Raw genomic sequence first — 27,119 nt, forward strand, 5'->3', positions numbered from 1 at the left:
CGACAACACACATGGGCTGGCTGCCAACCGCATGGCTTCGGAGGGCTGGGGGGCAAAGCAGAGCACGTTCAGCTTAAAAAAACCCAACAGCCCTGTGCAGCCGTCCTGCGTTCCCAGCCGCAGTCAGCGCCCAGTGAAAGCTCAGGTTGATGCTCACGTTGGGCTGGTGCCTTCCCCCGGCTGGGAAACTATGTGCTCCCAGCCCTGCGGGGCACCCACCGGCCCCCTGAGCCGTAATGACCACACTCTTCTGCTGAGAGGAGTTAATGAGCTGTGCCGGGCAACGATGGGAAAAGGCGGATTGCAGTGAGGCTCCTGACACCGCTCGGAGGAGCTGGGCGTGGAGGAAGGGGGAAGAGCAATAGGGTGAGAGAGATGGACCAGAAAACGATATCCACTTCATTAGCCAGGTGGCTCCAAATGTGTGGAAACAGGACAAGGTCCAGGTCACCCACTGTGACAGAACATTATTATCATGCGATGCCATGAAGCCTGTGCAAAGACCAAGTCAAAGCTCACCAGCCCACTTGAAAGGGAGAGGGGACTTTCTGGGAGCAAGAGCCACGCTGTTCCCAGGCCGGGGGCAGGGCAGGGGGTGTCTGCAGGTGGGCACAGCCAGTGCCGGGGGGTCTGGGTGCTCAGCCTGGCTCCTGCTCGCCCCCAGCACCCACAGAGCCTCCCACAAGCTCTGCCCTGGGCAGGAGCCTGCGAGGGGGGCAGCCGTGGGAGGACAGTCCAGGGGGCACAGCGGGACTAAGCCCCTGTCCTGGTGACCGCGGGTTGTTGCTCAGGGTGCTAGTGGCACCCCGTGGTCCCCCAGCCCCAAAGAGGCGTAGGTGTTTTGGCATCTCACCCAGCACCTGGGACCAGGGGAGCTTTGGGGTGATCACAGACCAGCTGCGGTGTGAAGGATGAGAGCACCTATGGGTGCGAGGGACCTGGCAGGCATGTACAGCTCCCTTGCCCTTGCAGATGGGAAAGCTGAGCACAGCGGGGGCACTTGCCCAGCGCCCTGGTCCCTGCGCCCTATAGACACAGGGAGGCTCATCCATCTGGGCGCTGAGCTCCTTTGGAGCTGACCCGAGCGGGGCTGGCGTCGGGAGAGGACCAACGTGCCAGTGCCGGGCACAGCCGAGGCAGGGACCCCCACCCTCACCGCAGGTCCGGCAGAGCAAGGGCTGGCCCGGTGCAGGATGGGTGCGAAGGGGCCACCATCTCCCCCCAGGCTGGGCAGCCCTGAGCATGCAGGAGCAGAGCTGGGGAAGATGCTTGGCAGTGCTGGGAGCTTCAGGCTGGGAGCTGGGAAGAGGCTTTTGGGTTTTTTTCAGTCTTCTGTAGGTTGTGCTCAGACTGCCGTGTGCCCATGAAAAACCCTGTATGGCCATCGCGCGCTCATCCACAGACTCCCTCCCCAGCACGCGGAGAAGTTTCTCGCTCCTTTTGGGATGCCCTTGACCTTTCCGCCCCCGGCTGCAGCTCTGCCCCCGTCCCCCAAAGGGCAGGGGGGCTCTGAGGGTGCTGCGCTGCCATGCTGGCCCCGGGCTGCTCCTGTGCGGCTCCACGGAGCAGGAATGGTTTCATCTGCCTCCGCAGCAGCGTGTTCGATCCACGCATCTCCCAACGCACTCAGGCACAGGTTGTTCCCAGCTGAGTTGGGGGCTTTTTCCTTCGCTCTCCCTGGCTCTGCTGGAAGCCAAACTGCTGCTGGTCCTCAGAGTGTTTTGCTGGGGGGGAAACATATGGCCAGCAGCAGCAGAGACCCGCAGCCGGGCTCCCGTGGGGCTCCGGGGCTGTGCTGCAAAGCGCTCGGGGTCTGACACGGGCGCTGGCAGCTGGCAGGATTTTCTGGGGGCTTTTGAGATGGGCAGGCAGCTACCACTCTGTGTACCCTGTAAAAGCCTGAATCTGGGCTGGAAATGCTGGGTTTAAAGCTATCATCGTCTGGCCGGGGCTGATGTCCAGGTGCCAGCCAAAAGCGGCAAGGAACTGGGCTACCAAACTGAAGGTGCTTTGGGAGGCTGGAGGCGTCATGACCGGAGATTTCAGACACCAGCCCTGCCTTCTGCTGCAGGGTCCCAGGCCCCTGTGGGCTGTGCTCAGGCTGTGGTGGTGTCTCTTGTGTTCGCACCTGCTTTGATTTAAGTGAATTTGTTGATCTTTGGGACTCAGCGTTAGGAAGAGCAGTTTTTGTTCTGATCCCAGAGCCCAGCTTGGATCTTCTCCTCTGCCAACTTCCAACCCTGTTCCTTGCTCCCACCCCTGATGGCTGCCAGGGTTCAACTGGGGCTTCGTGTCCCCTGAGCACCCCTGTCCCCGCAGGGTCCCCTGTGCTAACTTGCCGGGTTTCGTAAATTGCAGTGAGCCTGTGCTGAGCCTGTCCCCAAAGCTGCCCCACAGCGGGGGATGAGACCCCCACTGGAAACCCTTGGTTTGGGGGCGCTCTGGTGGGGCCTGGAGCCTCACAGCCTGTACCCGCTCTGTGCCGGGGCTTGGGAAAAGAGGGGATGCGGGGGGAGAAACGCCCCTGTGAGGCCTGGGGGGTAGTTTTCTCAGCTTGGCCCCCTTTCAGCAGGGGGGCACAGCCCCCGAGAGAGCCGGGCCCACTGCGGGGGTACCACCCGGCCCCGCGGGGTGCGGGCAGCGGGGTGCCCGGGGCGGTGCAGGGTGGGCGAGCGCGTCCCCGTCCCCGGGCTGCGGCTGGCACCGGGGCGGCAGCCGCGCACCGAGCCCCCCGACGGCAACCGGGGCTCCAGCGCTCGGCGTCGCCGTCCCGTCCCGTCCCGTCCCTCCTCGTCGCTGCCCCCGCCGCTCCTCCCGCTCCTCCGGGGCCTCCCGGCGACCGCGGGCAAAGTCCGTCCCAGCGCGGGCGATAAGGGCCGGGCCGGGGCGGGGGCGCGGGGGCCCGGGCGGCGGCCGGAGGAGAGGCCTGCCGGCGCTGATTTGCATAAGGTATATTGCCTAATGGAGGCGGTCATGGCTTGGTAGAGGGCGGCCCGCGCCCCGCAGCAGCCCGCCGGCCGGGGCGGAGCGGCAGCGGCCGCAGGGAGGGCGGGAGGCGCGGGGCGAGCGGCGGGGCGAGCCGCCGGCCCCCGGGGAGGATGGTGTCCCAGCTGAGCGCCCTGCAACGGGAGCTGCTGGGCGCCCTGCTCAGCTCCGGAGCCACCAAGGAAGGGCTGATCCGCGCCCTGGAGGACATGGTGCCCGCCGCCGGTTTCGGCGTCAAGCTGGAGAGCCTGCCGCTCTCCCCCGGCGGGCCGCCCGACGGCAAGGCCGCCTTCCCGCCGCTGGCCAACGGGCACGGCAAGGGCAAGCTGTCCGGCGACGAGGGCTCGGAGGACGGCGACGACTTCGACACGCCGCAGATCCTCCGCGAGCTGCAGGCGCTCAACACGGAGGAGGCGGTGGAGCAGCGGGCCGAGGTGGACAGGATGATCAGGTACCGGCGGGCACCGGCACCGGGACGGCACCGGCACTGGGATGGGGACGGGGAGCACCCCGCGGCGCGACGGGGTCTGTCCGCAGGCGCTCGGTCCGACGGCCCCAAGCCCCCCGCCCGGGGGTCGTTCTCGGCGTGTCCTACCCGGTGGCGCGTCCCGGTGCTCCCTGCCCGCCCCGTCGTTAATCCCGGTGCTCCCTGCCCGCTGTGCGGTGCCCGGTGGCGGGTCCCCGGTGCTCCCTGCCCGGCGTGTCCTACTCGGTGGCAGGTCCCGGTGCTCCCTGCCCGCCCCGAGGTTAATCCCGGTGGCGGGTCCCGGTGCTCCCTGCCCGGTGTGTCCTAGCCGGTTGCAGGTCCCGGTGCTCCCTGCCCGCACCGTGGTTAATCCCAGTGCTCCCTGCCCTCTGTGCGCTGCCCGGTGGCGGGTCCCCGGTGGTCCCCGCCGGCCCCGCGGTTAGTCCCGCTGGCGGGTGCCGGTGCACCGTGTCCCGGCGGTGGCAGGGAGCCGGGCGGGCTGGGAAAGGGGCCGGGGCAGGGCAGACCGGAGCCCACCGGCCGCGTCCTCCCGCCCCGTCGGGTGCTGCCAACCCGCCCGTCGCGGCGGGGCCGGGGGTGCCGGGGCCGTGGAGGCTCGGACCTGCCGCCGGCTCCGTCCCTCCGCCCTCCCTCTGCACCGGGAGATAAAACATAAACTGCAACACGTGGAGCCCGGGGTGTTATTAATTTATTTCTATAAATCATCAACAGAAAGATACACAGAGGGACGCGATTAGGGCGAGCGGAGCGGCGGGTTATTCATTGCCGAGGTTGTAAAGCGGACGGGGAGGGGGGAAAGAGGAAACCCCCCAAGGCGGCGGGCTGGGCTCCCGTCCGTCCCGGGGATGCGGCTCCGGGCCGAGCCGAGCCGGGCCGGGCCGGTCCCGGCCGTGCCGCGCCGCCGGGAGCGGGGCCGCCGTCGGGGCGCGGCGGAGCAGCCCCGGGCTCCGCGGGCGGCGTCGGCTCCCTCCATCCGTGCCCCGGGGCCGCCGCTTCTCCCGCAGCCGGGAGCACCGGGGCGATGGTGGCTCCCCCGATGGCGCAGCCGGTGGGGAGCCCCGCGGGAGCATCTCTGTGTCGTCGTCCCCCCCCCAAGCCACGCACTGCAGTTTTCATACCTGTCTTGATGCCCCAGTGGCACCCCGAGTGCGGCACTGATCCTGCCCGCTTGGCTCAGCCCCCAGTGCCTGTCCGTACCCTCTGCCAGCCGCGGCTCTCATCCCCTCACAGCCCCGGCGTGCCAGGGCCCGGCTGGGGACAGGGACACCGCCATGGTCGGTGCAGTCGGCTCCAGGCCTGCCCCAGTACCAGCAGGGTAGATGGTGCCTTTTTGGGAACGGGGCTGGGTGGTGGCACCCGTGCCTGCCAAGGGGCTCGGCTGGGACACACTGCGTGTGAAAGAGGCTCCACGTGAGTGAGAAATCATTGCATCTGCTGGGTTCCCACTGCAGCACCGTGCCCTGCACCTCTGGGTGCTCCTGCCCGTCCCCGGTCCCCCCCTCTTGCTGGCTGCCTCTGTCCCCCGGGGTGGCCGGGGTGTCAGCTGGGGTGCAGGGAAGGCTCGGCCTCGGGATCGCTGCGCTCCCACAGGTGTTTCTGTGCAAAGTTTGCCTTTGGTGCAAACAAGAGCAGGCACATGTCCCCGAGGAGCCTTTGCAAAGAGCTGGTGTTTGCTCTAAGAGAGCCCTTTGTACTTGGAGAGGGAGCCAGGTAGGGGAGCCGCGAGCCATTTATTGCCGCCATGCTTAGGGGCTAAACCCCCTCTGCCCCCGCTCCCCCGGTGTCAGCGGCCTGACCCCAAGACTGGCTCGGTCTCGGTGTCTTCCCGTGTCCCTGGGGGTGCTGAGCCCCACAGCAGTTTTTGGGACTGTAGTGCGGGCTTGGCTGCGGCGTGGGTGCGGGCAGGAGTTGCCCGTTGCAGTGTCGTGGTCCCGAACAGTTCGCTGTTGGCCCCTCGGCAACCAGCGCCTTCGCTTGGGCCAGTTCGTGGCGCCCAAAGGGCTTCGGCTGGTGCGGATGGGAGAGGAGAGGCTGCCCCAGCGCCGGCATGGCGGTTTCTGGCAGAGCCCAGCCAAAGGGATGCCGGCGGCACGCAGAGCCCGGCTCCAGGGCGAGACGCCCCGCGGCTCCCTTCCTGCCCCGTCCCACTCGCCAGGGCTCGCCCAGACCCCGCTCAGGTAAATAATATATTCGTTTGCACCCACGGGAACGCCACCCAGCCAGAGATGCCCCAAAACCACTCGGAAAGGTGCTGGGGGGCGGCGGGGGCAGCACACCTCCCCGCGCCGATTCCCTGTGTGTACAGGGAGATGCAGATTAGATAGATCATTTCTGTAGGGAGCCGGGTTTATAATCCATCCGTATAAATTCTTGGCATATTTCTCTGAGGATGTGGAGTGTATTTACCTGTTTTTAAGGCTGACAAAGGGGGTGAGAGGGTCCAGGAATCCCTGGGGGAGAGGGACAGGCTTTGCCCCCCGCCTGCGCATGAAGCTGGGGTGGGAAATGCCTATTTCATGGTCGGCGTTGGCGGCTGGGCTTTGTCGGGGTTAATTTTGTGCAAGGAAAAAGCACCTTTCCTTGATTTCGGTGGAGAAAGGACTGTGGAGCCAGGGCTGTAAACTGGTTTTCCAGTATTACAAAGCACTCCTGGGTTGGGCTGGGTTTTTATTTTTTTTTTTTTTTTGCATGTAAAGTCCTGGTGAAGATTGGAAAATTAATGGGTTTTTTCATTTTGGTGACAGAATCAAAAAAAATGTGCTTGTGTTGAATCGAAAGGTTTTCCTCTCTGGCTTTTTAGGTTAACCAAAAAAGAGAAAAAAAAAAAAAAAGGCCAAACAAACACTCAAACGTTTCATTTTGGGTCAAGTCCAAACATTTTGTTTAACATGAAACAAAATGTTTGGGTTTGGTTTCAGGTTGTTTAACCCTTTTGAATACGGTCAAGTTGATCCGTAAAGAAAAATCACTGCTCAGAAATTAAGAGCCGAATAATTGTTCTGAAAGTGTAAGCGTGAAACGCGCTGGAAATATCAAGGTGAAGCCTTTCTTAAAATAATAAAATGGAGGGGAACTCTGGGGCTTTTTTTCCAGATTATCGTGTATTTTTTCCAGCCAAAATGCTGCCAGATTTTATTTAAATTCAGAAATCCCGTCTGTAACCCCCAAGTCTTTTTTTAAAAGCGTGCTCTGTCGCGCTGGCTCACGATTTAACTCTGGGAAAACGATGCCCTTGGCTTAGTTGTGAACCAAACTGCTATTAGAAACTGTAATGAGCTCTGTTCCATTAACTTATTATTAATCAGTAATTAGTCGGATTGGTTAGGTGACACGAAATGCTTGTGACAAGAGTCGGTGTGAGCCCCTCGGCTCGGGCACGGCACGGGGCACGGCGGGCTTTGCCCTGCTTGGCCGGGATGGAGCGTGCGGAGGAGGGCTGCGGTGGAAGGACGTTTCCTTCCCATCCTTCTTATTGGCTCCTGCCTTCTCCTGGGGCAGCGCGAAGACCCGAGAGCCCCAAAACCCCCCGTGCCGTGGCGTCCCCGCGGTGCCGATCGGTGGCAAGACCCGGCAGAACAGTGTCGCCGCTGCTGTCGGCACCCACGCGCGCTGCGGGGGCCGCTGAACCCATGGCCCGGCCACACGGTGCCATGCGTTTTGGGGACAGGAGCGGGCTTTTCTGTTTGCACCGTGCTCAACCTGGTCAGGGGTCCGGGCTGTTGGTAAAACGGGAGTCAGCGTGTCCATGCCATGCGACCATCGCCGTATAGAGGACACCGTCTACACGGTGGGGTTCCCCTGCCCGGAGGATGCAGGATTGGGGACAGGGACATCTCTCAAATGCTCCGTGCTCTCCTTCCCGGGGTGTGACAAAGCCCCCGCCGCCGCCAGCGGGCTGGCCCTGCTTGGGTACTTTTGCTTTGGATCCAACCAGCTTTTGTTTTCACGCTGCATTCAGGACAAAAAGTAAGAAATCTACTTCTTGTTGTTGGTTTTTTTTTTCCCCTCCTGTGACAAGTTGAAGGATCCAAAATAAGTAATGAATCGGGAAAGCGGTCGGACGGTTATTCCAAGCACAGCGTTAGCGTATGGCATTATTTGAGTGCATGACTGTGACCAGGTTCAGGCTCCACACCGATTTTTCAGCATTAAAGCACTTCCTTTTAGTCCAGCATCCCCCAGTAGCGCAGGACGAACCCCGGGGTCGTGAATACAGCGAGGGTGTGTTGCCCTGTTCCTCTCCTGTCGCCTTGTGCTTTCGTTAGAGCTAAAGAAAGCAGGCAGCGTTGTGAATTTTGGCTGTAATTTTATTTATTCCCTAGATTGGTGTCGGCTACCCCAAGGACGCCGAAATAATGCGGATTTAGGAAAGACTCATTTTTCACCTGGATTTCGCAGGAGCCAAATTCAAGTGTTTTTAAAAATATTCAAGAATGACTTAAGATTATCGGAGGGGAGCTTGGTTTTGGTTTTCCATTCGGGGAGTTGCCTGGGTTTACGTGCCTGGTTTGACCTTCGCTGCTCGGTGTATGGCCCGCGCGCGTGCTTTGCTGTTGTGGGAGCATGGAAATAGGGTCTCTTTTCAACGAATGTTGAGATTTTTCGATAATTATGCCCATGGGACTGAAAGGGAGAAGGCAAAGCAGCAAGTGCGGCGGGTGGGGTTTGGTGGCCGTGCGGGGGTCTCCGCCAGCCAGTGGCAAACCTGGGGGCACAGGGCGCAGTGCGGGTACCGCACCCGGGAGCGGGGCAGGAAAAGCATCCTCGGCACCTCCAGATGAGAGGTTTCTCTTTCTTCGGAGAAATACCCGTATGGGTTTCCCGTATCCATACGTGTGTGTGTGTTTGTGTATCCCATCGTGTGTGCGTATCTTCAAAAGGAGAAATTGCAGTGAACGTAGTAACAGCAGCAGTTAATGGATGGGCCGCGTTTAGAATAGGATAGGATAGGATAGATTTCTCCTTAAAGGATATGAAGGTGCTTTACCAGTGTTAATGAGACCTCGATGTGCCCCGTCAGTACACCGGGATCCTCTTTACTTCTCCTTTCCTGGGCGAACAGCCTGGCGAGCATTCCCGGGGTGACCGTGGCACCCCATGAGCCCCCGTGGCACCAGCCTCTGCCTCCCGGGGGCAAGATGGGGCTGTTTTGGGGGGCCGGGATGGCAGTCGGGGAAGGATGTGTGCTCAAGGGATCTTGTTCCCATCTGAAATGGGCGTCAGAATAATAATAATGGGTTTCCATCACGGGAAGAGGCGAATGCTGGGGTGCTTTTCCCCCACTGGGAGGTTAACCCTTCGCTTCCCTCCCCACAGCGAGGACCCGTGGCGGGCGGCGAAGATGATCAAGGGGTACATGCAGCAGCACAACATCCCGCAGCGGGAGGTGGTGGACGTCACCGGCCTCAACCAGTCGCACCTCTCCCAGCACCTCAACAAGGGCACCCCCATGAAGACGCAGAAGAGAGCCGCCCTCTACACGTGGTACGTCCGCAAGCAGCGGGAGATCCTCCGGCGTAAGTACCCGCAGCAGCGCGCGCCCTTCGGGTCTGGGGGAGGGCAGAGGGGGTCCCTGCGTCCCAGTCCTGCCTGCGGGAGCCAGGCGAGGAGCAGCCCCCTGCCCTCTTCCCTGGCTCTGCCCCAGGCTGCCCAGCATCTTCCCCAAAATATTTTCACGAGTGAAATGAATTTAAGGCCCAGGAAAATCGGGCAAGAGCCCTTCTTGGTCACAGTGACACTGTGCGAGTTCCCCCAAGCCCATCCACGCAGCTGAGTTTCTGTATATTTATATTCATTGAAGCTGGGAAAGGAATTAATGATTACACGCAATTAGGTGCCTTTCCCACCTCTGCCCCCTTTTCCTCTCTGTTTCTCGAGACTGCTCATTTTCTGCAACTACTTGCAAAAAAGTAGAGAGAGAGAGAAAAGAAAAAACTGTAAATTGCTCCTATCTGTGGCATGGTCTTGGGCAGCTTATTTCGCTGATTACGCTAAAATGCAGATTATTTTGACCAAGTACACAGACTATTGCTTTTGTGCACCTCTCCCACCGCCACCTGCCCCACGTTGGTCCCATATCGCTCGAAGCAGCCCCATTTTTGGCCAAGGTGCAGGCTGGGGGCACTGACACCCCCCTTAAAAGGGCTCTGCCTCCCTCCTCCTAAAGGATGCAATATCCAGGGGACGGGAAGTGCAGAAAAGGTTTTAGCACCAAATACCATTGCTTTGAAAACACACCTTGAGACGTTAGAGCAAACAGAGCCTGCTCCAGCCTTGCCCTGCGTTTCCCCCCTCGTCACAGGGGGAAAAGCCATTATAAAAAGAGGGAGAATTCCCCTGCAAAACTGAGAATAATAAAACCCTCCCATTAATCTCCCTTTACTGCCGCGGTGACAAGCGCCGTCTCTGAGGCGGGCTGCCGGGGAAGGTCACCTCTGGCGTCCCCCGGCGCAGGGACGGCGTCCCACGGCGCGGGGACGGGAGCAGGAGCCAGAGTGGGGCTCGGGGCCAGCAGCGAGAGGCAGCCTCTCGGGGGGCTGTGCAGTCGCCCTGCCCGGCTCCTCGCTTGCAAAAATCCTCCCAAAACAAGTGCATGCCGGCAGAGACCCACCCCATGAATATGCATGCCCTGAGCATGCCTCCCCATTAAACACCCTCCGCGGGGATGGTAATGACTCCTGCGCTGGCAGGCAAGGCTGGCCCCTTCCCTGGGGTGGGTGGCAGCGAGGACCCGGCTTGTTCCCAAGTTTTCGGGGGCTGCGGGCTTGGGGTTCTGCGGGAGGGGACATTGGGGGGCCACCTCCGCGCGGGACGGTGACTCCGAGCAGCGGCTATAGGCCAGCTCACGTCTGCTCCTTTCTCTTTCAGAGTTCAACCAGACAGTCCAGGGTTGTGGAAATATGACAGACAAAAGCAGTCAGGATCAGCTGCTGTTTCTCTTTCCAGAGTTCAATCAGCAGAACCAGGGGGCTGCCCAGCTCGACGACGCCTGCTCCGAAACCCCCAGCAAGAAGATGCGCCGCAATCGGTTCAAGTGGGGGCCGGCCTCCCAGCAAATCTTGTACCAAGCCTACGACCGCCAAAAGAACCCCAGCAAGGAGGAGCGGGAGGCTCTGGTGGAGGAATGCAACAGGTAAAGGCTGCCCTGCACCACCCGCTGCCTCCTCGCTCGCCCTGCAGCCTTTCTTCCAAAAAACTGCATGTGATGCTGGGCTACTGGCTTGCAGTCCTGGCCACTGGCTTGTGTCATGGCTTTGCCGAGCTGCCTGACCTCTTTTTGCCGTGTTTTCCCCCATCTGGGTGATGTCCAGGGCTGAGCGAGCTCCGTGCTGGGGTGGGAAAGCTGCAGGGATGCCCCAGGGAAGCTGCAGGGATGCCCCGGGGATGCTACAGGGATGCCATGGGGATGCTGCAGTGTTACAGCATGGATATAGTTGGAAAGAGCAGGCAGGCTTTTAGGAAGGGCTTAAATGCCCCCAAATTCACCTGTCCTCCCGCGGCCCCCTGGTCGGTGGTGCTGGTGGAGGTCCCCCCAGCAGAACCCATGTTCCAACGTGTCCCCTTGCACACACAGGGCCGAGTGTCTGCAGCGAGGGGTGTCTCCCTCCAAGGCGCACGGGCTCGGCTCCAACCTGGTGACGGAGGTGCGCGTCTACAACTGGTTCGCCAACCGGCGGAAGGAGGAGGCTTTCCGCCAGAAGCTGGCCATGGATGCCTACAGCTCGGGCCAGCCCCCCCACAGCATGAACCTGCTGCTGTCCCACGGCTCGCCCCACCACAACCAGCCCAGCGCCTCGCCTCCCAGCAAAATGCCAGGTAAGCCCTCGCCGAGGGCGCTCGGGCAGTGGCACAGAGCAATTGCAGCGCTGGCTGCTGGCTCCCGTTTCTGCTGGGGATCGGGGTGCCGAGCCCTTGGGGATGTGCATGGGTGGCCTTGATGGGGGGGACGGTGGTCACCCTCGTCCCCGCTGCAGCTTCGACGAGTGATGGTGGTGCAGAGAGGAGCAAGCGCTGTCGCTGCGGTGTTATGGCTGGGTGAGCCATAAATCGAGGATAAATCAGCGTTTGCTTGGTTGGTTTAATTCACTGGAGTCCTCGTGGGCTGGGCAGGGGAAGGTTGTGCCTGGTGGGCTGCTCTGTGCCTGACGTATGGGTGCTGGGGCCTCGGGATGCATCCCACTGGTGAGCACTGGTTTGGGAGGGGGGCTGCACAGGCGATGCTGCAAAGCCCGTAGGAAGCCGTGGCACCATGTCCTGGCCTCGTGGCGGGGCTGGAGCTGGCCCGGGCTGGGTGCGCGGTGCTGCACCGTCCCCGTGCTGGAGCAGAAGGAGGTGGATGAAGAAAGCGGCTCAGGGATGCAGGGCTCACCCCGATGTCTACTTCTCCACACCACGATCCGGCCCTGCTGTTCATAGCGAGGAGCCGACTGGAGAGAGCAGACCTGCTGAAAACTCCTGGGGGATTTAAGCAGGAGATAATGCCACCGGCGAGGGGGCTGCGCGCCCGGGGAGGCTAATCAGGGTGGGTGGGGGCTGCACGGTGTGGGGCGAGAGGCATTGTTGGGAGAACAATCCCCATTGTCCCCCTCCCTGCCCTCTGCAGCCAATGCGCCAGCCCCCGGCTGCGCCCCGGCTGCCCCCCGTCCCCTCTCGGCCATGGCACCAGCACCGGCACCGGCACAGCCCGGCCGGGGAGGCTGAAACCAGCCGCCTCTTGGAAATGACCCTGCCCGGCTCGTTACACACACCCAGCTCGTTACAAAGGCAAATTAAAAGAAACCCGTGTGGCGGAGAGTCCCTGTGGGAAGGGCAAGGTGCCTGGGGAGAGGAGGCTGAGGGCTGGGGACGGCGCCAGTCCATGGCCGGACACTGGTCCTTGGGTGATACCAAGCAAGGGCAGTCCCCAGAGTGGTACCCAGGGGATGCAGCAGCCCCGGGTGGGTGCTCAGCATCCAACCCAGCTCCCACCCCGGGGAGGGACAGGCAGCATCCCACCCACCGCCGGGTACCGCTCTCCCCGTAGGGCCGGCCGGCGGTGACCAAAATGTGACCCTGCCCCAGGAATGCCCCGCACAATGGCGGGGACAGGGAGGACGTTTGCCCTGCTGTCACCGTCTGATTGCTTACAAGGTGCCCTACAAGCACATTGTCAGCAAAATCAGCTGTTTTCAGTGTCGGCCGGCGGGCTTTACAATACCCCACCAGCATGCAGCCCCGCGTTGTCATGGCGTTGTCCCCCCCGTGCATGCTTAATTGACAATTAAGCTGGGGCTTTGAACGAACCCCGCTGCCTTTGATGTGTCCCCGTCCTGCCAGCGCGCATGCAGGCACCCCGCGAGAGCCTTTGTTTTCTTCTATTAGGGGATGGCAATTACTGTAACCGCGGGCATTTATCTGGGGGCTGGAGGGCCGTTAAGCCCCAGCCTTTATATTCCCGTCGGATCGGTGGCCAGCAGGAGCCGGCTGCGGCTATAGGGCCGATGACAGCCCATTCGGAGGGGCTTTTGAGCAGGGCAGGAGTGATGGCCGCGGCGGCAGCAAAGGGCCCCTCCGGAGGGGTCAGGAGGGCTTGGCCGCGGGAATTTGTTGGTGGCCAGCGCTCGTATCCATCAGCCTTGCTGAGGAGGAGGAGATGGGAATGGCGAGGGCCTCCGTGGGGTTTTAGGGCTCGTTTGGGGGCGATGGGCAGGGATGGAGCTCAGCCATGACTGCGTTGGGGTCGCTTGGACCAAGCCGGGTCCAGCAGGCTTGCAGCTCCCAAAGCATCGCTGGGTCCATCGCTGCTTAAACCTCCTCCAAGAGACATTTGGGGACCCGCTGGCTTGTCAGGGCACAGGGCAGTGCTGGCGGGGCTGTCCCTGCTGCCTGGCTGACCCCATCGGGGGCCGTCCATGCTGGGATTTGAACTGCCCTTGCACCGCGTGCGGCGGCGTCTGGAGCGCTCAATGCCTTAACAGCTTAATGATGGCACTGGGACGTTGCCCGCGTCCTACCCCCGCGCGGCCCCGTCCCCCTGTGACGTCCCCCGGCAGGAAACGGTGGGGCTGGCGGTGTGGGGCAGCTGCAAAATCACTCCCGTGCCCGCAGACAAAGAGGGATCGCCTGCTCCTCGGGACGTCAATGGGGTCTTGCGAAAGGGCGTAATGATGGCCAGGCAGGGATAAGAGCTGTAAAAGTCAAACATCCTCCCGGCCTCTTCTTGGGGACCCATCTGTCAAGCCTCAAGCCATAGTTTTTAACTATTTGGAGGTAAATACTTAAAGCCTATCTATCTTGGAGGCTTCTCTCAGACTCTGGACTTTTCCCTTCCTATGGGGTATTATCAGTGATCTTGGTTCCCTGTTTGATTTGAAGGTCACTTGGGGCTTTATCTCGGTGCCATGCCGTAGACTCTGGCTTATGCCATTTTTATCTTCAAGAGCCCCGAAGACAATCAGTGCATTGATGAGATTAGGTGACGCACCGCCCCGCTCGCCAGCTGCCCCCCGCCTCCCACCCTGCATACAAAGGGTCGGCCGGCGCCCGATGGACCCCGCAAAGCCCCGTCCCCGCGGCCGGGGGTCTCAGGATCGCCTCCAGCCTGTCCCAGGGGGTCCTGCACCGAAAGGTGGTCGAGGCATCCATCCGTCCGTCCATCCATCCATCCAGCAGTGCCCAGGCTGCGATATCAGAGTATCTATCAGAGCAATCACGTAGACGCACACATATATATATTTATATGAATGTACATTATTTATATATATTTTTAGATATCTCTACAGATGCAGATAACAAACATAAAAATAACTCGGTATCACCCCTGAGATTCTTCCTAAACCCAAAGGGTAATTTAAGTGTGTTAACTTTTTCTTAAAGACGAGCCCGTCAATAAACCCTCGGTCCAGAGGTTCTTTGGTTTATATCTGGATCCCGCAGGCTGTTCCCTGGGGTATGTGCTGGTTCTGATTGCGGACCCGGTGCCAGTGGTTGTAATATTTTACTGTTGGGCGCATTGTGGGGCTCGGTGGGTACAGTGCGCTGTTAGGAGCTTTTCCCGGTTTTATGGGGGGTAATTAGAACTTTATGACAGCAGCAAAATGGGAGGGTCCAGTCCCCATAAACAGGTTTATAATGGATATAAACTATGCACCTCTGTAACTTAGCAAAATTAACACTTTAGGGACAATTTGAGTGGCAGCCCAAAAATCAGATCTGCCCTCGGCGCTGCCTGGACCTGTGTTGGGGAGGGTGAAACGGTCCCGTTGCCGACCCGGCTGCTTCCGTGATGTCAGTAGGTGCAGCATGGCTGCATCCAGCCTGACCCCAGACGTGACGCTTTGCTTTTCTCACCCCGCGGCCGGGCTCCCGGCCCACGCTGGCGGCTGCATCCCCACAGGTCGGGCTGAATCCCTGCCGCCGCCTGAGTCATCGGTGATCCAGGGCGTTGCGCGGCCGGCCGCGTTTCGGTGTTGGGCATCACTGGTGATCCGCAGGGTGTTTGTGATGCTCCGGGTGAAAGTGCAGCCCGGTGTCAGGTCGAGATGCGGTGGCTGCAGGGGCTCCTCATTTAAAAGTACAGTGTGTTTTTTTTTTTATAAAAAAGTACAATCTGATCACATCGATATGACTTAAAGCAGATGAGAACCAAGCCGCTTCATTGCTTTTGCCTGCCAAAGACACAAGACTGGTGTGTACCTAGAAAATGGCACAAGCCTGCGATGAAAACAGCAAAGTTATTGATTGCTGCCTTAAACCCCGACTATTGCTCCCCCCAACCCAAAAGGCGGGTCAGGGGGATGTGTCTGGCATCCCTGAGGAGGAGGAGGAGGAGGGTGCCGGGGCTGGCTGCAGAAAGCTATGGGTGCATGGACCCCCTGAGCCCTGGGGGTCGGGGGTAGGGGGGGGGGCTGTCACACCGCCCGTCCCCGTCGGCTGAAACACAGGGTTAAGGCTGCGGGAGCCGGACCCCGCGGCTTGTCTGGAAGTATGGGAAAGCAGTAAAACATTTCACGGGCAGTGCAGCTCGGGGGCTGCACAATAGCCGGGTCCCATAAACAGACTTTTATATTATGGCTGTAGCTCCCGTAAAAAAAAAAAAAAAAAAAAAAAAGCCTTAACAAGGGCAGACTCCGCGGCCAGGCGCATTCCCGGTGATCCCCATCCAGGCTCCTCTCTCGGGCGGCTGCAGGGAGAGGCTGAGGAGGAATAAATCTCTTTGCACGGGAGCCGCTTCCAGCTGTGGCGGTGCAGGAGAGCGGCGGGAGCGCAGACGCGTCGGGCTTCAATGGCCGTCTGAGCCCCTGCTAGTAAAGCCCGGACCACAGAGTCCCCCGCTTGCTCCGGGAGGGAATCTCTGTGTCCCGGTGCAAACCGCCGGAGCCATCCCTGCGCATCCACCCCGGCTGGCAGGGTCCCCTGGGGGGTCCCATGGCGGGGTGAGTGGTTGTGCCGCCGGGGGACAGCTGGCTCCCGGGGCTTGGCACCCCCTGCGATGGCAGAGCGCGCAGAGGAGGGTTTGCCTGGGCAGGGGTTACCTGCCCTGTGGCAGCACGCCGTGTCCCGGCGTTGTGCAGAGCTGGGTCCTGCTGCTGCAACAGATAAAGCCGAAAAGCAGGAAAATGGGGGTCAGCGAGGTGGCTTGGAGGAGGAACGTGCGCTTGGGGGCAGCCTGGAAGAAAGCCTGAAGGTGGCTGTCGCCCAGGTGGATGCTTTAGGCTGAGCTGGGCTGGAGCTGGCCATGTCCGCTGGGAACGGGGAGCTCGGAGGAAAGGTACCCGCCGGCATCGGGGAGCTCACTTTGTTAGAGCGGTGAAAATAGCAACAGCAATAACGCCTTGTGCTGTTTCCTCAATGTGAATTATCAAATCTGCCCAAATCCAACCAAACTGCGAGGGCATATAAATAACAGTAATACCCGTTCCATTCTAGGAATGGGAAAAACCCAAGCTAAGTTGGTGGCTCCCTACAGGTCTGCAAGGTAGCCATGGCAGAAGGCTTTTACCCTGCCCAGCAAGCGGTTTCTGGTGCCCACAGGCTTTGGGGACGCAGGAGCCCCCGGCCAGCGCAGCCCCTGCAGGAGTGGGGTCCTTGGAGGTGCCAGACGGTGGCACCGCTGCCGCCATCCCTGGAGCCCAACCTCGCGCTCCTCGGGAGAGTTAATCTTCATCAAGGCTCGGAGTCTTCCGCGGTTTTATCTAGAGACCCAAAATCTCGGTCACCAGCCTATCTGAAAATCTCAGCATGGGTTATTGTTTCTCAAACGATAGAAGTCTTGTCCTTGAGATTGCAGGGAAAAGCTTGAAAATCAGCTTTTACCCTGTTTTAAAGATATCTTTGTGACTCTGGGTGTCTTGACTCATGAGTTACAAGCATCCTCAGTTGGATATAGCATGATTTGGGGTTTAAAAAGGATTTTTTTTTTTTTTCTTACCAAAAGCTTCACCGAACCCAAAAGAGATTGAAGATTGAGCAGAAACTCTGATTTTCTTTCCAATAGGAGCAGCCTGTGCTCCTTGTCTATCTTTAAGATCGTGCTCAGAAGAAAGGGCTTTATTTTATCTCCCCTCCCATTGTTTAACCAGCGCTGCAGGATCTCAGACCGGCAGCGGCTGAAGCACACTCTGCACGAGGCCGGGACCGCGGGGAAGAATGTGTGTGACAGTGCCCTGGTTGAGTAATGTTTACCCTGTTCATGGCAGGGACCTCCACTCGGACCAGCAAATATCCACCTGCCAGAGGACATTCTTTTATTATCAGGGATAAAAGGGGTTTGCTGGGAAATGATCAGGAACCAGACATCGCGGGGAGATTCCTATCTGTGGGACGTGTTTAACCAGCTGATGGGGAAAATTCGGAGGCGATTACAGCGTGACTTTGCCGTGGTTTTGGTGGAGGGCGCAGGTAGCCGTCTGCGCTTTGGCAGATGCTTTGGGAGCTCATGGAAAGCTCCCAGACTCCAGTTATCTTTTCTTTCCTTGATTCAGTGATTTTGAGAGTTAGCCAGTAGAGCATCCTTCACCGAGCCAACCTGCATCAGCTCTTCCCCTCAATAACCCGGGAGAAGGAGATCCCGAAATCCCAGGAGGAGGATCCTTTACCTGGGTGGGTTTTGTAGCCGGGGGTGTCCGTGCTGTGCTGGGACAGCCGAGAAGCTGCCAGCGACCTCCGCTGATGGTCGTTTTGGGGACCCCTCCCCAATGCCCCCTGCTTTGCAGTGGCAGATGATGCTCTGGGTGGTCTTGGTTGGGAAGTTGGGCTTCGCTGCCGTGGTTTTCTTTCCCAGGAGAGCTGTGGGCTGGATGTCTGTCCATCCATCCACCGCTTCGATCCCAGGGCAGTTCAGTGAACCCAGCCGAGAGCACGGTGCCGGACTCCTCATAATAAATGGTTTTTTGCCGTAATCGTCAAGGCAGCCTCGTAAAAGACGCTTTTGTTTCCCGTGGGTTTTCCTCAGTTAATTATTTGTGATCTGTAGATGCCTTTCCATGACACATGGCTGATCATATGGTTATCAGTGCGGGGTGTTTCAGCCAAATTAAATATATTTATATAGAAGACCTGTGCTCGAGCCAGATTTCCCTCCTGGGTGTTGGTGGGCTGTGGTCCGATTTGGAGGCTTGTGTGTGTCTGGTCCCTCCGTCTTCCTGCGGTGATCTGTTAATCATACACTTGTCGAGAGGGGGTTGAGAGGGAAAGCGGATGCAGAAAGGCCGGAGGAACAAGCGAGAGCTGGGCAACGCTGGGCTGGCCAGGGGCTGCGAGACGCCGGGCGAGCCCCGCAGGGGGAAGAGCTGGAGGAGGCAGAGTCGCTCCCCGCGGCTCAGGACCCTCGGGCCAGTGTCCGAGAGCTGCGGGGACACCGCAGGAATTTGCACAACGGGTGCAAACTGTGTAAATTAAAGTACAAGGGGTGCAGATGGATGTCCCGGCCGTTGACCCGGGTTGGGGTCCCATGGGAGCTGCTCTTTCCACCTCATGGCCCTGGGGGCTGCAGCCCCGCTGGGTGCTCATCATCAGTCGCCATAAACTCCATGCTATAATTTCAGAAGATGGGCTTGGGGAGAAGCTGGGAAGAGGCACTGGAGGAAGGGGCACGTTGGCCAGTGCTGTCCCTCCTGTTTATCCTTCAAGGGTGTCATTTAGGAGCTCGCACATCTGTTTACATCCTCATGCCACGCACGCCAAGGGAGCCGGGGGGGGGATGAGGGGGTTTCCCTTTGCAGGGACACTTTTGGAGGGGGTTGGCACGGCCAGGGCACCCTCACCAGGGTCCCCATGGGTGATGCCAATGCCTGGCGGTGTTTTGCAGGGGTCCGGTACAGCCAGGCGACAAGCGGCGAGGCGGCATCCTCCGGGACCATCAGCCACCACAGCGGCGGTGCCATGGTCACCACCAGCCAGGCGGTCCTGCAGCAGGTCTCCCCGGCCGGCTTGGACCCAGGCCACGGTTTGCTCTCGCCCGACGGTAAAATGGTGAGTACACCTGGCCTATTGTGGCGGCGGCGCTGATAAGATAAGAGGGCCCAGCGGGCAAAGCAAACACGCTTTCCCCGGGTTTCACACGCGGCCCGCGCCGAACAATGGCGCATTGTGGGGCCGGGGCCGTGGCGCGGGTGCGCGGCTGTCCCCACCGCCCGCCTCAAAGGCGGCGCTCAGCCCCCGCGCTCCCCGGCAGGAAACGTCCCTCGGCCCCAGCGTGGCCCATAAATGCGACAGAGCCGCGCTCGGGATTTTATTGATTGCACGCCCTCGCAGATTGAATGCACCCTGGGTGGATCTCTGTTTGTTTTCTCCTGCCGATGACAGGGCTATTGATAAAATGCTCATGCGTTATTTTTTTTTTCCCTAAGTTTGGAGTTTTGCTGGGGAAGCGCTTGCCTTGCAAGCAGGGACCTTTTTGTCCCGGAGCATCACGCAGGGTGTCTAACCCAGAGCTCCTGCCTCTCCTCATCCCCTTCCCCACGTGCTTGGAGCTCTGCTGCAAGGATTTTATGGGATTTACAGGACATCGGCATCCCCGCCGGGGTGTCTGACACCTCCCCATGCCGGGTGCTGCAGGACTATGGCAAAAAAGTGGTTATAAATGGCTGGGCCGGGTTTCCAACGCCCCAGCGCCTGGCTGCTCCTGGCTCCGGGTGCCTGGCGGGCGCAGGGCCCTTCGGAGGGGTGCGGGAAGGAGCGGGGCAAGGAGGGGATGCGGGGGGACAGGGCAGGAGGGGACGGAAGAGCCGGGCCCATCCCCGGGGCAGGCTGCCGGAGGTTCTCCTGCATCCGCCACTCTTCCGGGAGGAGGCTTTTCTGCTGAAAGTGAAAGTCAAACATGGCACTGGGCGGCGGGGCCAAGCGCGCTCTTCCCTGGTTTTCACTTCCATTTTCAGAGGGTTGGCTCTCCTAGGCCATCGCGTCGGACTCCTCGCCAAGCTGGGTGGCTGCAGAGGGTCTCGCCATCCCCTCCCTCAGCTGTGGCACCGTTTAATTTTGCCTTTCCTCTGGCTCATGAGGGTCTCAGGGCAGCCCCTCAGGCTCGGACGCTGACCCTGCAATGCTGTGCATCCCCCACCAAGCGGAGGCGGGTATCGCCGAGCAAAACCCCAGCGCGCCCAGCATGCTCCCTCCACCCCAAACACACCCATGACGCCCCAGGGGTGTGTTGAGCCTTGTAACCCTCAGCCTTGAAGTCATAAAATGAGTCAGGAGCAAAGGCGGCAGCAGCACGCACCGAGTGCCTGGGGCGGGGGTCCACGAGGACAAAGCGATGCAGGGCTGGGTGGCAGAGGCTGCCGGCACCCCCCCCGCCAGCTCCTTTTCCAGGGGCCATGTCTGAGGGGGGGTTTGCCGGAGCACAAGGAGACCCTCGGATGGGGCAGAGGGAGCTGACCGCGGCCGGTCAGCACAGGAGAAAGACGTGTGGAAATGCAGTGGATTAAACTGGGAAAACAACCCGCTGAAGTGCAGGAGGCAGAGGGTGCAGCAGCAAAAGCCCCTGAACTACCCCCGCCGCACGGCACCGTCAGGGACCGCTCGGGTCCGCGGCAGCGTGTGGCTCTGCCAGCTTATCTCTGATCTTTAAGCAGGGCTAGCTAGTGCTTGCAAGTGATTTAATAAAAATATGCTGTAGGCTGTGGTTTCTAGTAAGTAAACATGTGCTTTTAATACCCCACATGAAACCAAAAGCTGCTAAGGAAGTTGCTGCATCTGAAGGCAATCGATTTTTTCAGGGAGGAGTGTTACTGAGGCTGCAGAAAGATTTGGCGGGTCACTCTTTCATGCTCCGGTGTTGCCCTCAGCTGTGGTAGTGCCAGCAGGTTTCCCCCAAGGATCCAGTGTCCAGAGGGTCTTTTCCAGTCATGCGATCTCCAGAGGTGATTTTGGGTGCGGTGCTTTGGGTCAAAACCCGCTGTGAAAGGAGCCCGGGCTGCAGGTGAGCAGCGTGCACTTGCCATGAGCTGTTTGACTTGTGCAGCCAAGTGTCGTGTAACCTGGCCTTGAAGAGGCTTTGAAAGTGGAAAATACCGGATCAGGAAATATGAGTCACTCCTGGGCTTTGGAATTTATTGATGGATTTGTTTCAATTGCAACGGAACTATCTCCGACTCACATGTGCAAAATAAACAAGGTGCTCAGACCGGTGTCCAGAAATGTCACACGAAGAGCCGCAAGGGTGGCTCTGAGTCCGGATCAAGGTTGCTCAGTGCAAGAGGTCTAATTAGAGGGATTAGGAGAATGGGCAGCAATTAAAGAAATCAGGCACTTCGCCCCCTGTTTGTCCTGGGGACCTGCTCCAGTCCCCTTGTCACATTCCGAGTGCCTTTGTGTGTCTGATCCCTAAACACTGACCTGAAATCCCAGGAATAGGCTCTGGCCAAGTGCCATCTCACCAGTATCCTGCCCATCTGCAAAAGTGATGACTAGGATCATCACTGGGAGGTCCTTTCTATCTACTTTCTGTCTTTTTTTCTTTACCTTCCCAAGTTTCTATTTCCCACTTTCCCCTACAACCGTGACGGTGAGAAGTTAATAAGTGTTGAGAGTCCTCAGTTGTCCCCGAGGGCAGGAGCTTGGACTTGGGGGACAAAATGGCAAAGGCTCGGGATGTGCCGTGTCCTGGCGCTGTGCTCCGGTGGAGCTGGAAGCCGGTGCCAGCAAAGTCCTTCCCTGCTGATGCTGCTTCGCTACTTATTAACACGATGTTCGGGCGTCCCAGCCGGGGTCCGCAGCCTCGGGGCGGTGGGAGCTGTGTGCGCTGAGCTGAGGGTGCCCAGCTGCAGCCCGCTCGCCTCTTGGGAGGGGTTTTTCCTGATCCCCCCCTGCAATCTCCCTGCTGAAGGGGGCAGGTGGCCGGGGAGGGGGCTGGGAGCATCCCTTGGCTGTGCGTCTGATGGTGGCTGTCCTCCTTTGCTCCTCGGCAGATCTCCGTTTCGGGGGGCGGGCTGCCCCCGGTGAGCACCCTGACCAACATCCACAGCTTGTCCCACCACAACCCGCAGCAGTCCCAGAACCTCATCATGACGCCGCTCTCGGGAGTCATGGCCATCGCACAGAGTAAGCGTCGCGCGCCCTGAGCTCACCTCTGCACCCTGCATGGACGCCCTCCAACTCCTGCGACCGGGAGGGGGACGCCCTGCCCGCTCACACCAGCGCCGACGTCCCCGCTCTCTCCCTCCTTGCAGGTCTGAACACCTCGCAGGCGCAGAGCGTACCTGTTATCAACAGCGTTGCTGGCAGCTTGGCAGCTCTGCAGCCGGTCCAGTTCTCCCAGCAGCTCCACAGCCCGCACCAGCAGCCGCTGATGCAGCAGTCACCCAGCCATATGACGCAGCAGCCTTTTATGGCCACCGTGACTCAGCTGCAGAACTCGCACAGTAAGGGCCCGAACGGTAGCTGCGAAGGGAAGGGCCCAAAAAATGAGTTTCGGATGGAAAATAAGCTTTTCCTCCCTTCCTGCTCTCCCCTGCCCAAGCTCGCACCCTTGGCCGGTGCCTTTCTCCCACGGGTACCAGCCGGCACAGGGCTGCGAGCGGGATGCACAGCAGTGCGGGGTGGCCCCATCTCACCGCATCCTCTCCTTCCCCTGTGCCACATCTCCCCTGCCACTGCGCTGCTGCCCCGTGAGTGGGATGCAGCCCCCCACCAGCGTTTTGTACAAGCTTTATTTTTCCTTCCGTGTTCTTATTGCTAAAACACATGCTTTGGGGAAGGAGGTGGCCGGGCCTATTGCGCTCTCTGCAAAGCAAACGCTTCCCCGCTGTGCCCTGAAGGGATCTGGAGTCACCCCTCGGGCTCATCCATCATCCTGGTCCTGTCCCTGCTCCACCACCGAGCTCAGCTGCGGAGGGGTTGCAGACCCTCAGCGTCTGGTCCGGCCACAGCCCCTCGCTCCCCACTGGTTTCCCTGGGCGAGCTGGTAGCTGAGAAGGCGGTGGCTTAGAGGCAGGCGGTGGTTTCTTTCCGTGGCTTGTTTCATCTCATTCGTGTCCCCGTGATGCTCGTTCCCACGCAGCACCCCTGCGACCTGCCCTAACGCTGCTCTGCCCCGGCATGAGGGCTGTGGGTGGCTTTTCCGTGACGGCTGCTTGTCTCCCTCCTCTCCGCAGTGTACACACACAAGCAGGAGCCTCCCCAGTATTCCCACACCTCCCGCTTCCCCTCGGCGATGGTGGTGACGGATACCAGCAGCATCAGCACGCTGACCAATATGTCTTCCAGTAAGCAGGTAATGGCCAGGCAGAAGTGGCCGAAGGTGCCCAGGGTGGGTGTGCGGAGGTGAAGCGGGGCTGGTTGTCCCCTGGAGATGGGGCTGGAGGAGGGTGTAGCAGAGTGGGCAGCTGAGGATGAGCCTCAGGGTGCCGAGAACCCCGTCCCAGCCCCTTCACGGGCACCCAAAATCCTGCCTGCAGATGGCAAGCATGATGGGGATTTGGGTGATGGTCTGGCTGTGCTGGATGAGGACATGTCTAACGCCTGGTGGTACCAGCCAGGCCACGCTCATCCCTGGGACAACTTCACCAGGGTGGGAGCATCCTGCTGGCGTTCAGATTGGGCTGAGAGAAGGTCAGGACCAGGCAGGCTCTGCTGCCTTTGTGTCCAGGGTGAATCAACCCTGGTTGGAGTCGAGTGGAGGAGCCGGGCTCCGATGGGTCCCGACTCCCCCCCAGCCCGTAAACCTTTATCATCGTCCCGGTGCCGGCGCAGGTGTAAGGCAGGACTTATCCTGGTTCAAATCAGGTGTGCGAGGCCTTACTCAGACAATAGTCCCTTTCTGAAAGCCAGCCCTGGGGACTGTGGGAAATATGTGGCCCTTATTGATTGCTAGATAAATAAGAGAGAGCCTTGAACTTGCATTCAGATAAACTTTCTTACCGAGGTTTGACAGGGGAGAGGAAAAAAATGTCTGCAATGGCCACAGAGTAAATACGGTGTGGGATTGCTGTGAGACCCCCCCGGGGATGCCCGGCGGGGAGCAAAGGAAGGGGCTGGGGCTGCAAAGGGGAGAAGCTGGGAGAGGGGCTGCTCGGGGGGGTTTGGGGTGCCCGGGGAGGGGGGATGAGTGCCACCAGGTCGGGCTCCCGCGCTTTGTAAGTGCTGGGGGTGACCGTTTATCTGCCCCCGCGCATCTCGGTCCGGGAGGCAGTCAGGCACGGCCGCGCTCCTCGGGAGCACCATTTCCTCCGCGCGGCTTTATCAGCCCATCTGGTGTGCGCTCAGCCCGAACTCCCCCTGATTAATCCCGCTCTCCCGCCACGGGCCGCCTTTGATGCCGGGCTGGCCCAACGGAGCCCTGGGCACACAGGAAATGTCCCTGGCAGGGAGATAGCACCCGGCCATCCCCGCTGCCCGCCTGCGATCAGCCTACCTTGACGCAGCGCCGCCCCGGGGTGATGGGGGCTCCCTCGGTTTTCCCCCTCCATCACGCTTTTGCACTTTAATTAAAGCAGGAGGAGGCCTCACGGCTCAGGAGGGGGGAGATGGGGCTGGGACCGTGGGTGCAAGGTGCCGAAGGGGCACACGCGCCCCACGTTACCCCCCCCATACGTGATAAACAAGCACAGGCTGGTCCAGCAAGCGCCGGGGGCAGGATCTGGCCCCTGTCCCCCCACACAGCGCAGGAGCGGGCATGGGGGTGGTGTCCCCCCCCAGCACAGCCTGCCAGCCCCTTTTCCCACCAGCCGTTTGACATTCCAGCTAAAGCTGCAAAAATGTATCCCCGAACATTAATTATTTTTTCCCCAGTGGTTGCCCCTTTCCCTAGCAAGGGGTGAGTGAAGTGCTACAGAGGTGGCATGGGGGGGCACCGTAAATGCTGCTCACCCCTCAAATGGCTCAAATGCCCAGATATTTACGCACAGCCCACACGAAACACCAAGCCTGCGGGGGGGCTGCTCCCGAGCAAACCCCTTTTTGCAGAGGAGAGGCGTCCTCCTGCGAAGCAAAGCTGCTGCCATTCCCCGACGGCTCTTCTGCCCCCCGCAGCCCCCACGCCAGACCCTACAAACCCTCTCCATGGTGGAGTCCGGCTGCTCCCGGTCCTGCCAGTGGGGACGGAGGATGGAGGGACGTCCCCAGTCCCCCCCCCAGCTGTCCCCTCACAGCCCCATGCTGCAGATCGCTTATCAGATGTTGTTTAGGCCTGGAAGGGGCAAATACCTCCCGGTTCCTTTGACAACGCTTGAGGCCGAGCCACCATTTTTATTACGTTAGCAAACACCTGATAGCCGCGGCCCGTCCCTAATGACATGTCACGGGAGGCTCCTGGCGTCTCCTTATCTCCGCGTTACGATGTTTGCTGTGTGCTCCAGCCCACAAGGTCACCCGCGGCTCCCGGCCCCCCACCCCACCAGTCACCGGGGGGACCCCGGGCGGGGGACCCACCCCAAGGGATGGAGAAGGGGCCGCAGCAGGATGCGGGGGCTGCTCAGCTCCTTTCCCGCAGGTGACAGCAATGCTGGGGGACACCAATGAGCCTGGTCCTCGGCCCTGCTCCCACCCGAGCGCAAGCTCCTGTGCTCAGCCTCACGCCTGGCTGCTCTTGGCAGCGCTGCCGGGCTGCGTGGCACAATCTCTGCGACAGCCTGGGCACAAACAGGCCTTTTTAAAAATTATTATTATTTTTGGGTGGGGGTGGCACTATCTGGCTGGGAAAGTATTTTCCCACTGCATCTCCCTCAGGGATGCTGGGGGGGGGCTTGGGGCCAAGCAGGGCTTGTGCGACACCATCAAGGTCCCAGGGTGGTGCGGGAGGCGATGCCTCCGAACGCTTTGTCATGCCCCCGGAGAGCCCCCCGCGGTGCTGCCTTTGCCTGCCCGTTGGTCACTGTGCTGCTCTCTGCCTCCCCAGTGTCCCCTGCAAGCCTGGTGATGCTCCACACCTCGCTGCATTCGCACATAGCAACGGGATCTTATTTTCCACACCATCCCGCCGGTGACCCGCGCGCCGAGCCCGGGGAATTGCCAGAGCGAAGCCCAGTGCCGCAGCGAGGAGCCCAGCAACCCGAAACGCAGCCGGAGGCTGGAGACACCCCGTCGCCCTTCCGCGCCTTGCCGGGGACGAGCCCGGATCCGCGGGGTGCCCACCCGGCACCGTGCCTCTCCTTCCCTCCACGCAGTATTTCCAAGACACGTCTTGGGGATTTTTTTTTTTAAGTATTTGCCTTCCAAGAGGCTTTTGGCTCTCCCGAGGAACTAGGAACAAGCTGTACTGGGGACTGGCAGAAGGGGAAGATGGATAATATTTAAGTTATACTCCTCCACCCGACGGACTGAGAGGGACTTGGGTCTGTTACTTGGCGTTTGGAAGGAGGAATTGCATGTGCTGTTGAACTGAGCCAATTAAACTGTAAATATAGGTACAGTCTGCTCCATCCTCACCCTTTCCCACTCTTATACATAGAGATTTATATAAAAGAAGTAAATTTTGTCCAATGGATGTAAACTACTGTAATTAAGTGCAATTGCCCCATCTGTATATATTGTTCCCGAATCTCTTCTTTTTCTCCCCTTTTTTTTTTTTTTTTTTTTTTTTTTTTTTGGTAAAGGTCAGAGCTGAGGGTGGGTTTGGTTTTGTATTTCTCTTCTTCCTTTAAATGAGTTAATTCATGAGGAAAGACCTGGGCTTATGCAAGGACGCCAGTCAGGCAGCACCGGCCTCTGCTTTATGGGGGGGACAACCAGACACGTGTCCTTTGCACAGTGACATCCCACGGGAAGGAAGGGCATGGAGGCGAGCCGACTGGAGCTGGCGGGACCTGGGTGGTTTGCCTGGGGACAACTGCTGCTACGGAGCTCTCACGGGTCTCTTCTGCTTTGGGAGACGCTGGGATGGACTATGGTGGGGTGGGGAAGTGTCACCAGCCTGGTCAACACATAGAGACCACTGGGAAGCGCTCGGCATCAGCAGTTTTCCGGTGGGCCTGTAGCATTTGCTGCTACAGAGGCTGCAAGAAAGTCTGGTGGGATCTTCCTCAGATGGGGTTCAGAGTGTCTCCTTTCTCCCCTCCTTGGGGCACAGAAGGGACTGGGTGCCCAGTTACTGCCTCGTCTCCTGCCCAGTAAACGGCCAGTACAGGTGGCTTATTTTCCACCGTTAGCAGGTTGATGTTGAGCCTTGTTGGCTCCACCCTTATCAGTTATCACGCTGCGCTCGTCCTCGTGGTGTCACCTCCAAGCCGCAGCT

At 59.8% G+C, this 27,119-nt stretch overlaps 1 protein-coding gene across 2 annotated transcripts; it reads left to right on the top strand.

Annotated features, from left to right (window-relative positions):
• The first annotated feature begins 3,000 nt into the window (after positions 1–3,000).
• Positions 3,001–26,420, top strand: HNF1B (HNF1 homeobox B). Of its 2 annotated transcripts, none has more exons than XM_054210080.1 (9): positions 3,001–3,436; positions 8,789–8,988; positions 10,340–10,604; positions 11,046–11,287; positions 18,759–18,922; positions 21,859–21,991; positions 22,120–22,311; positions 23,044–23,162; positions 25,785–26,420. In XM_054210080.1, exons 1-9 carry the CDS (start codon positions 3,099–3,101, stop codon positions 25,803–25,805), a joined length of 1,674 nt encoding a protein of 557 aa, XP_054066055.1. In that variant the 5' UTR covers positions 3,001–3,098; the 3' UTR covers positions 25,806–26,420. The 2 variants fall into 2 exon arrangements, with proteins under 2 accessions (XP_054066055.1, XP_054066056.1); XM_054210081.1 differs by having other exon boundaries at positions 3,005–3,436; positions 10,418–10,604.
• Positions 26,421–27,119: the final 699 nt, after the last annotated feature.

Source organism: Rissa tridactyla, chromosome 7 (assembly GCF_028500815.1).
Source record: "Rissa tridactyla isolate bRisTri1 chromosome 7, bRisTri1.patW.cur.20221130, whole genome shotgun sequence".
Lineage (NCBI taxonomy): Eukaryota > Metazoa > Chordata > Aves > Charadriiformes > Laridae > Rissa > Rissa tridactyla.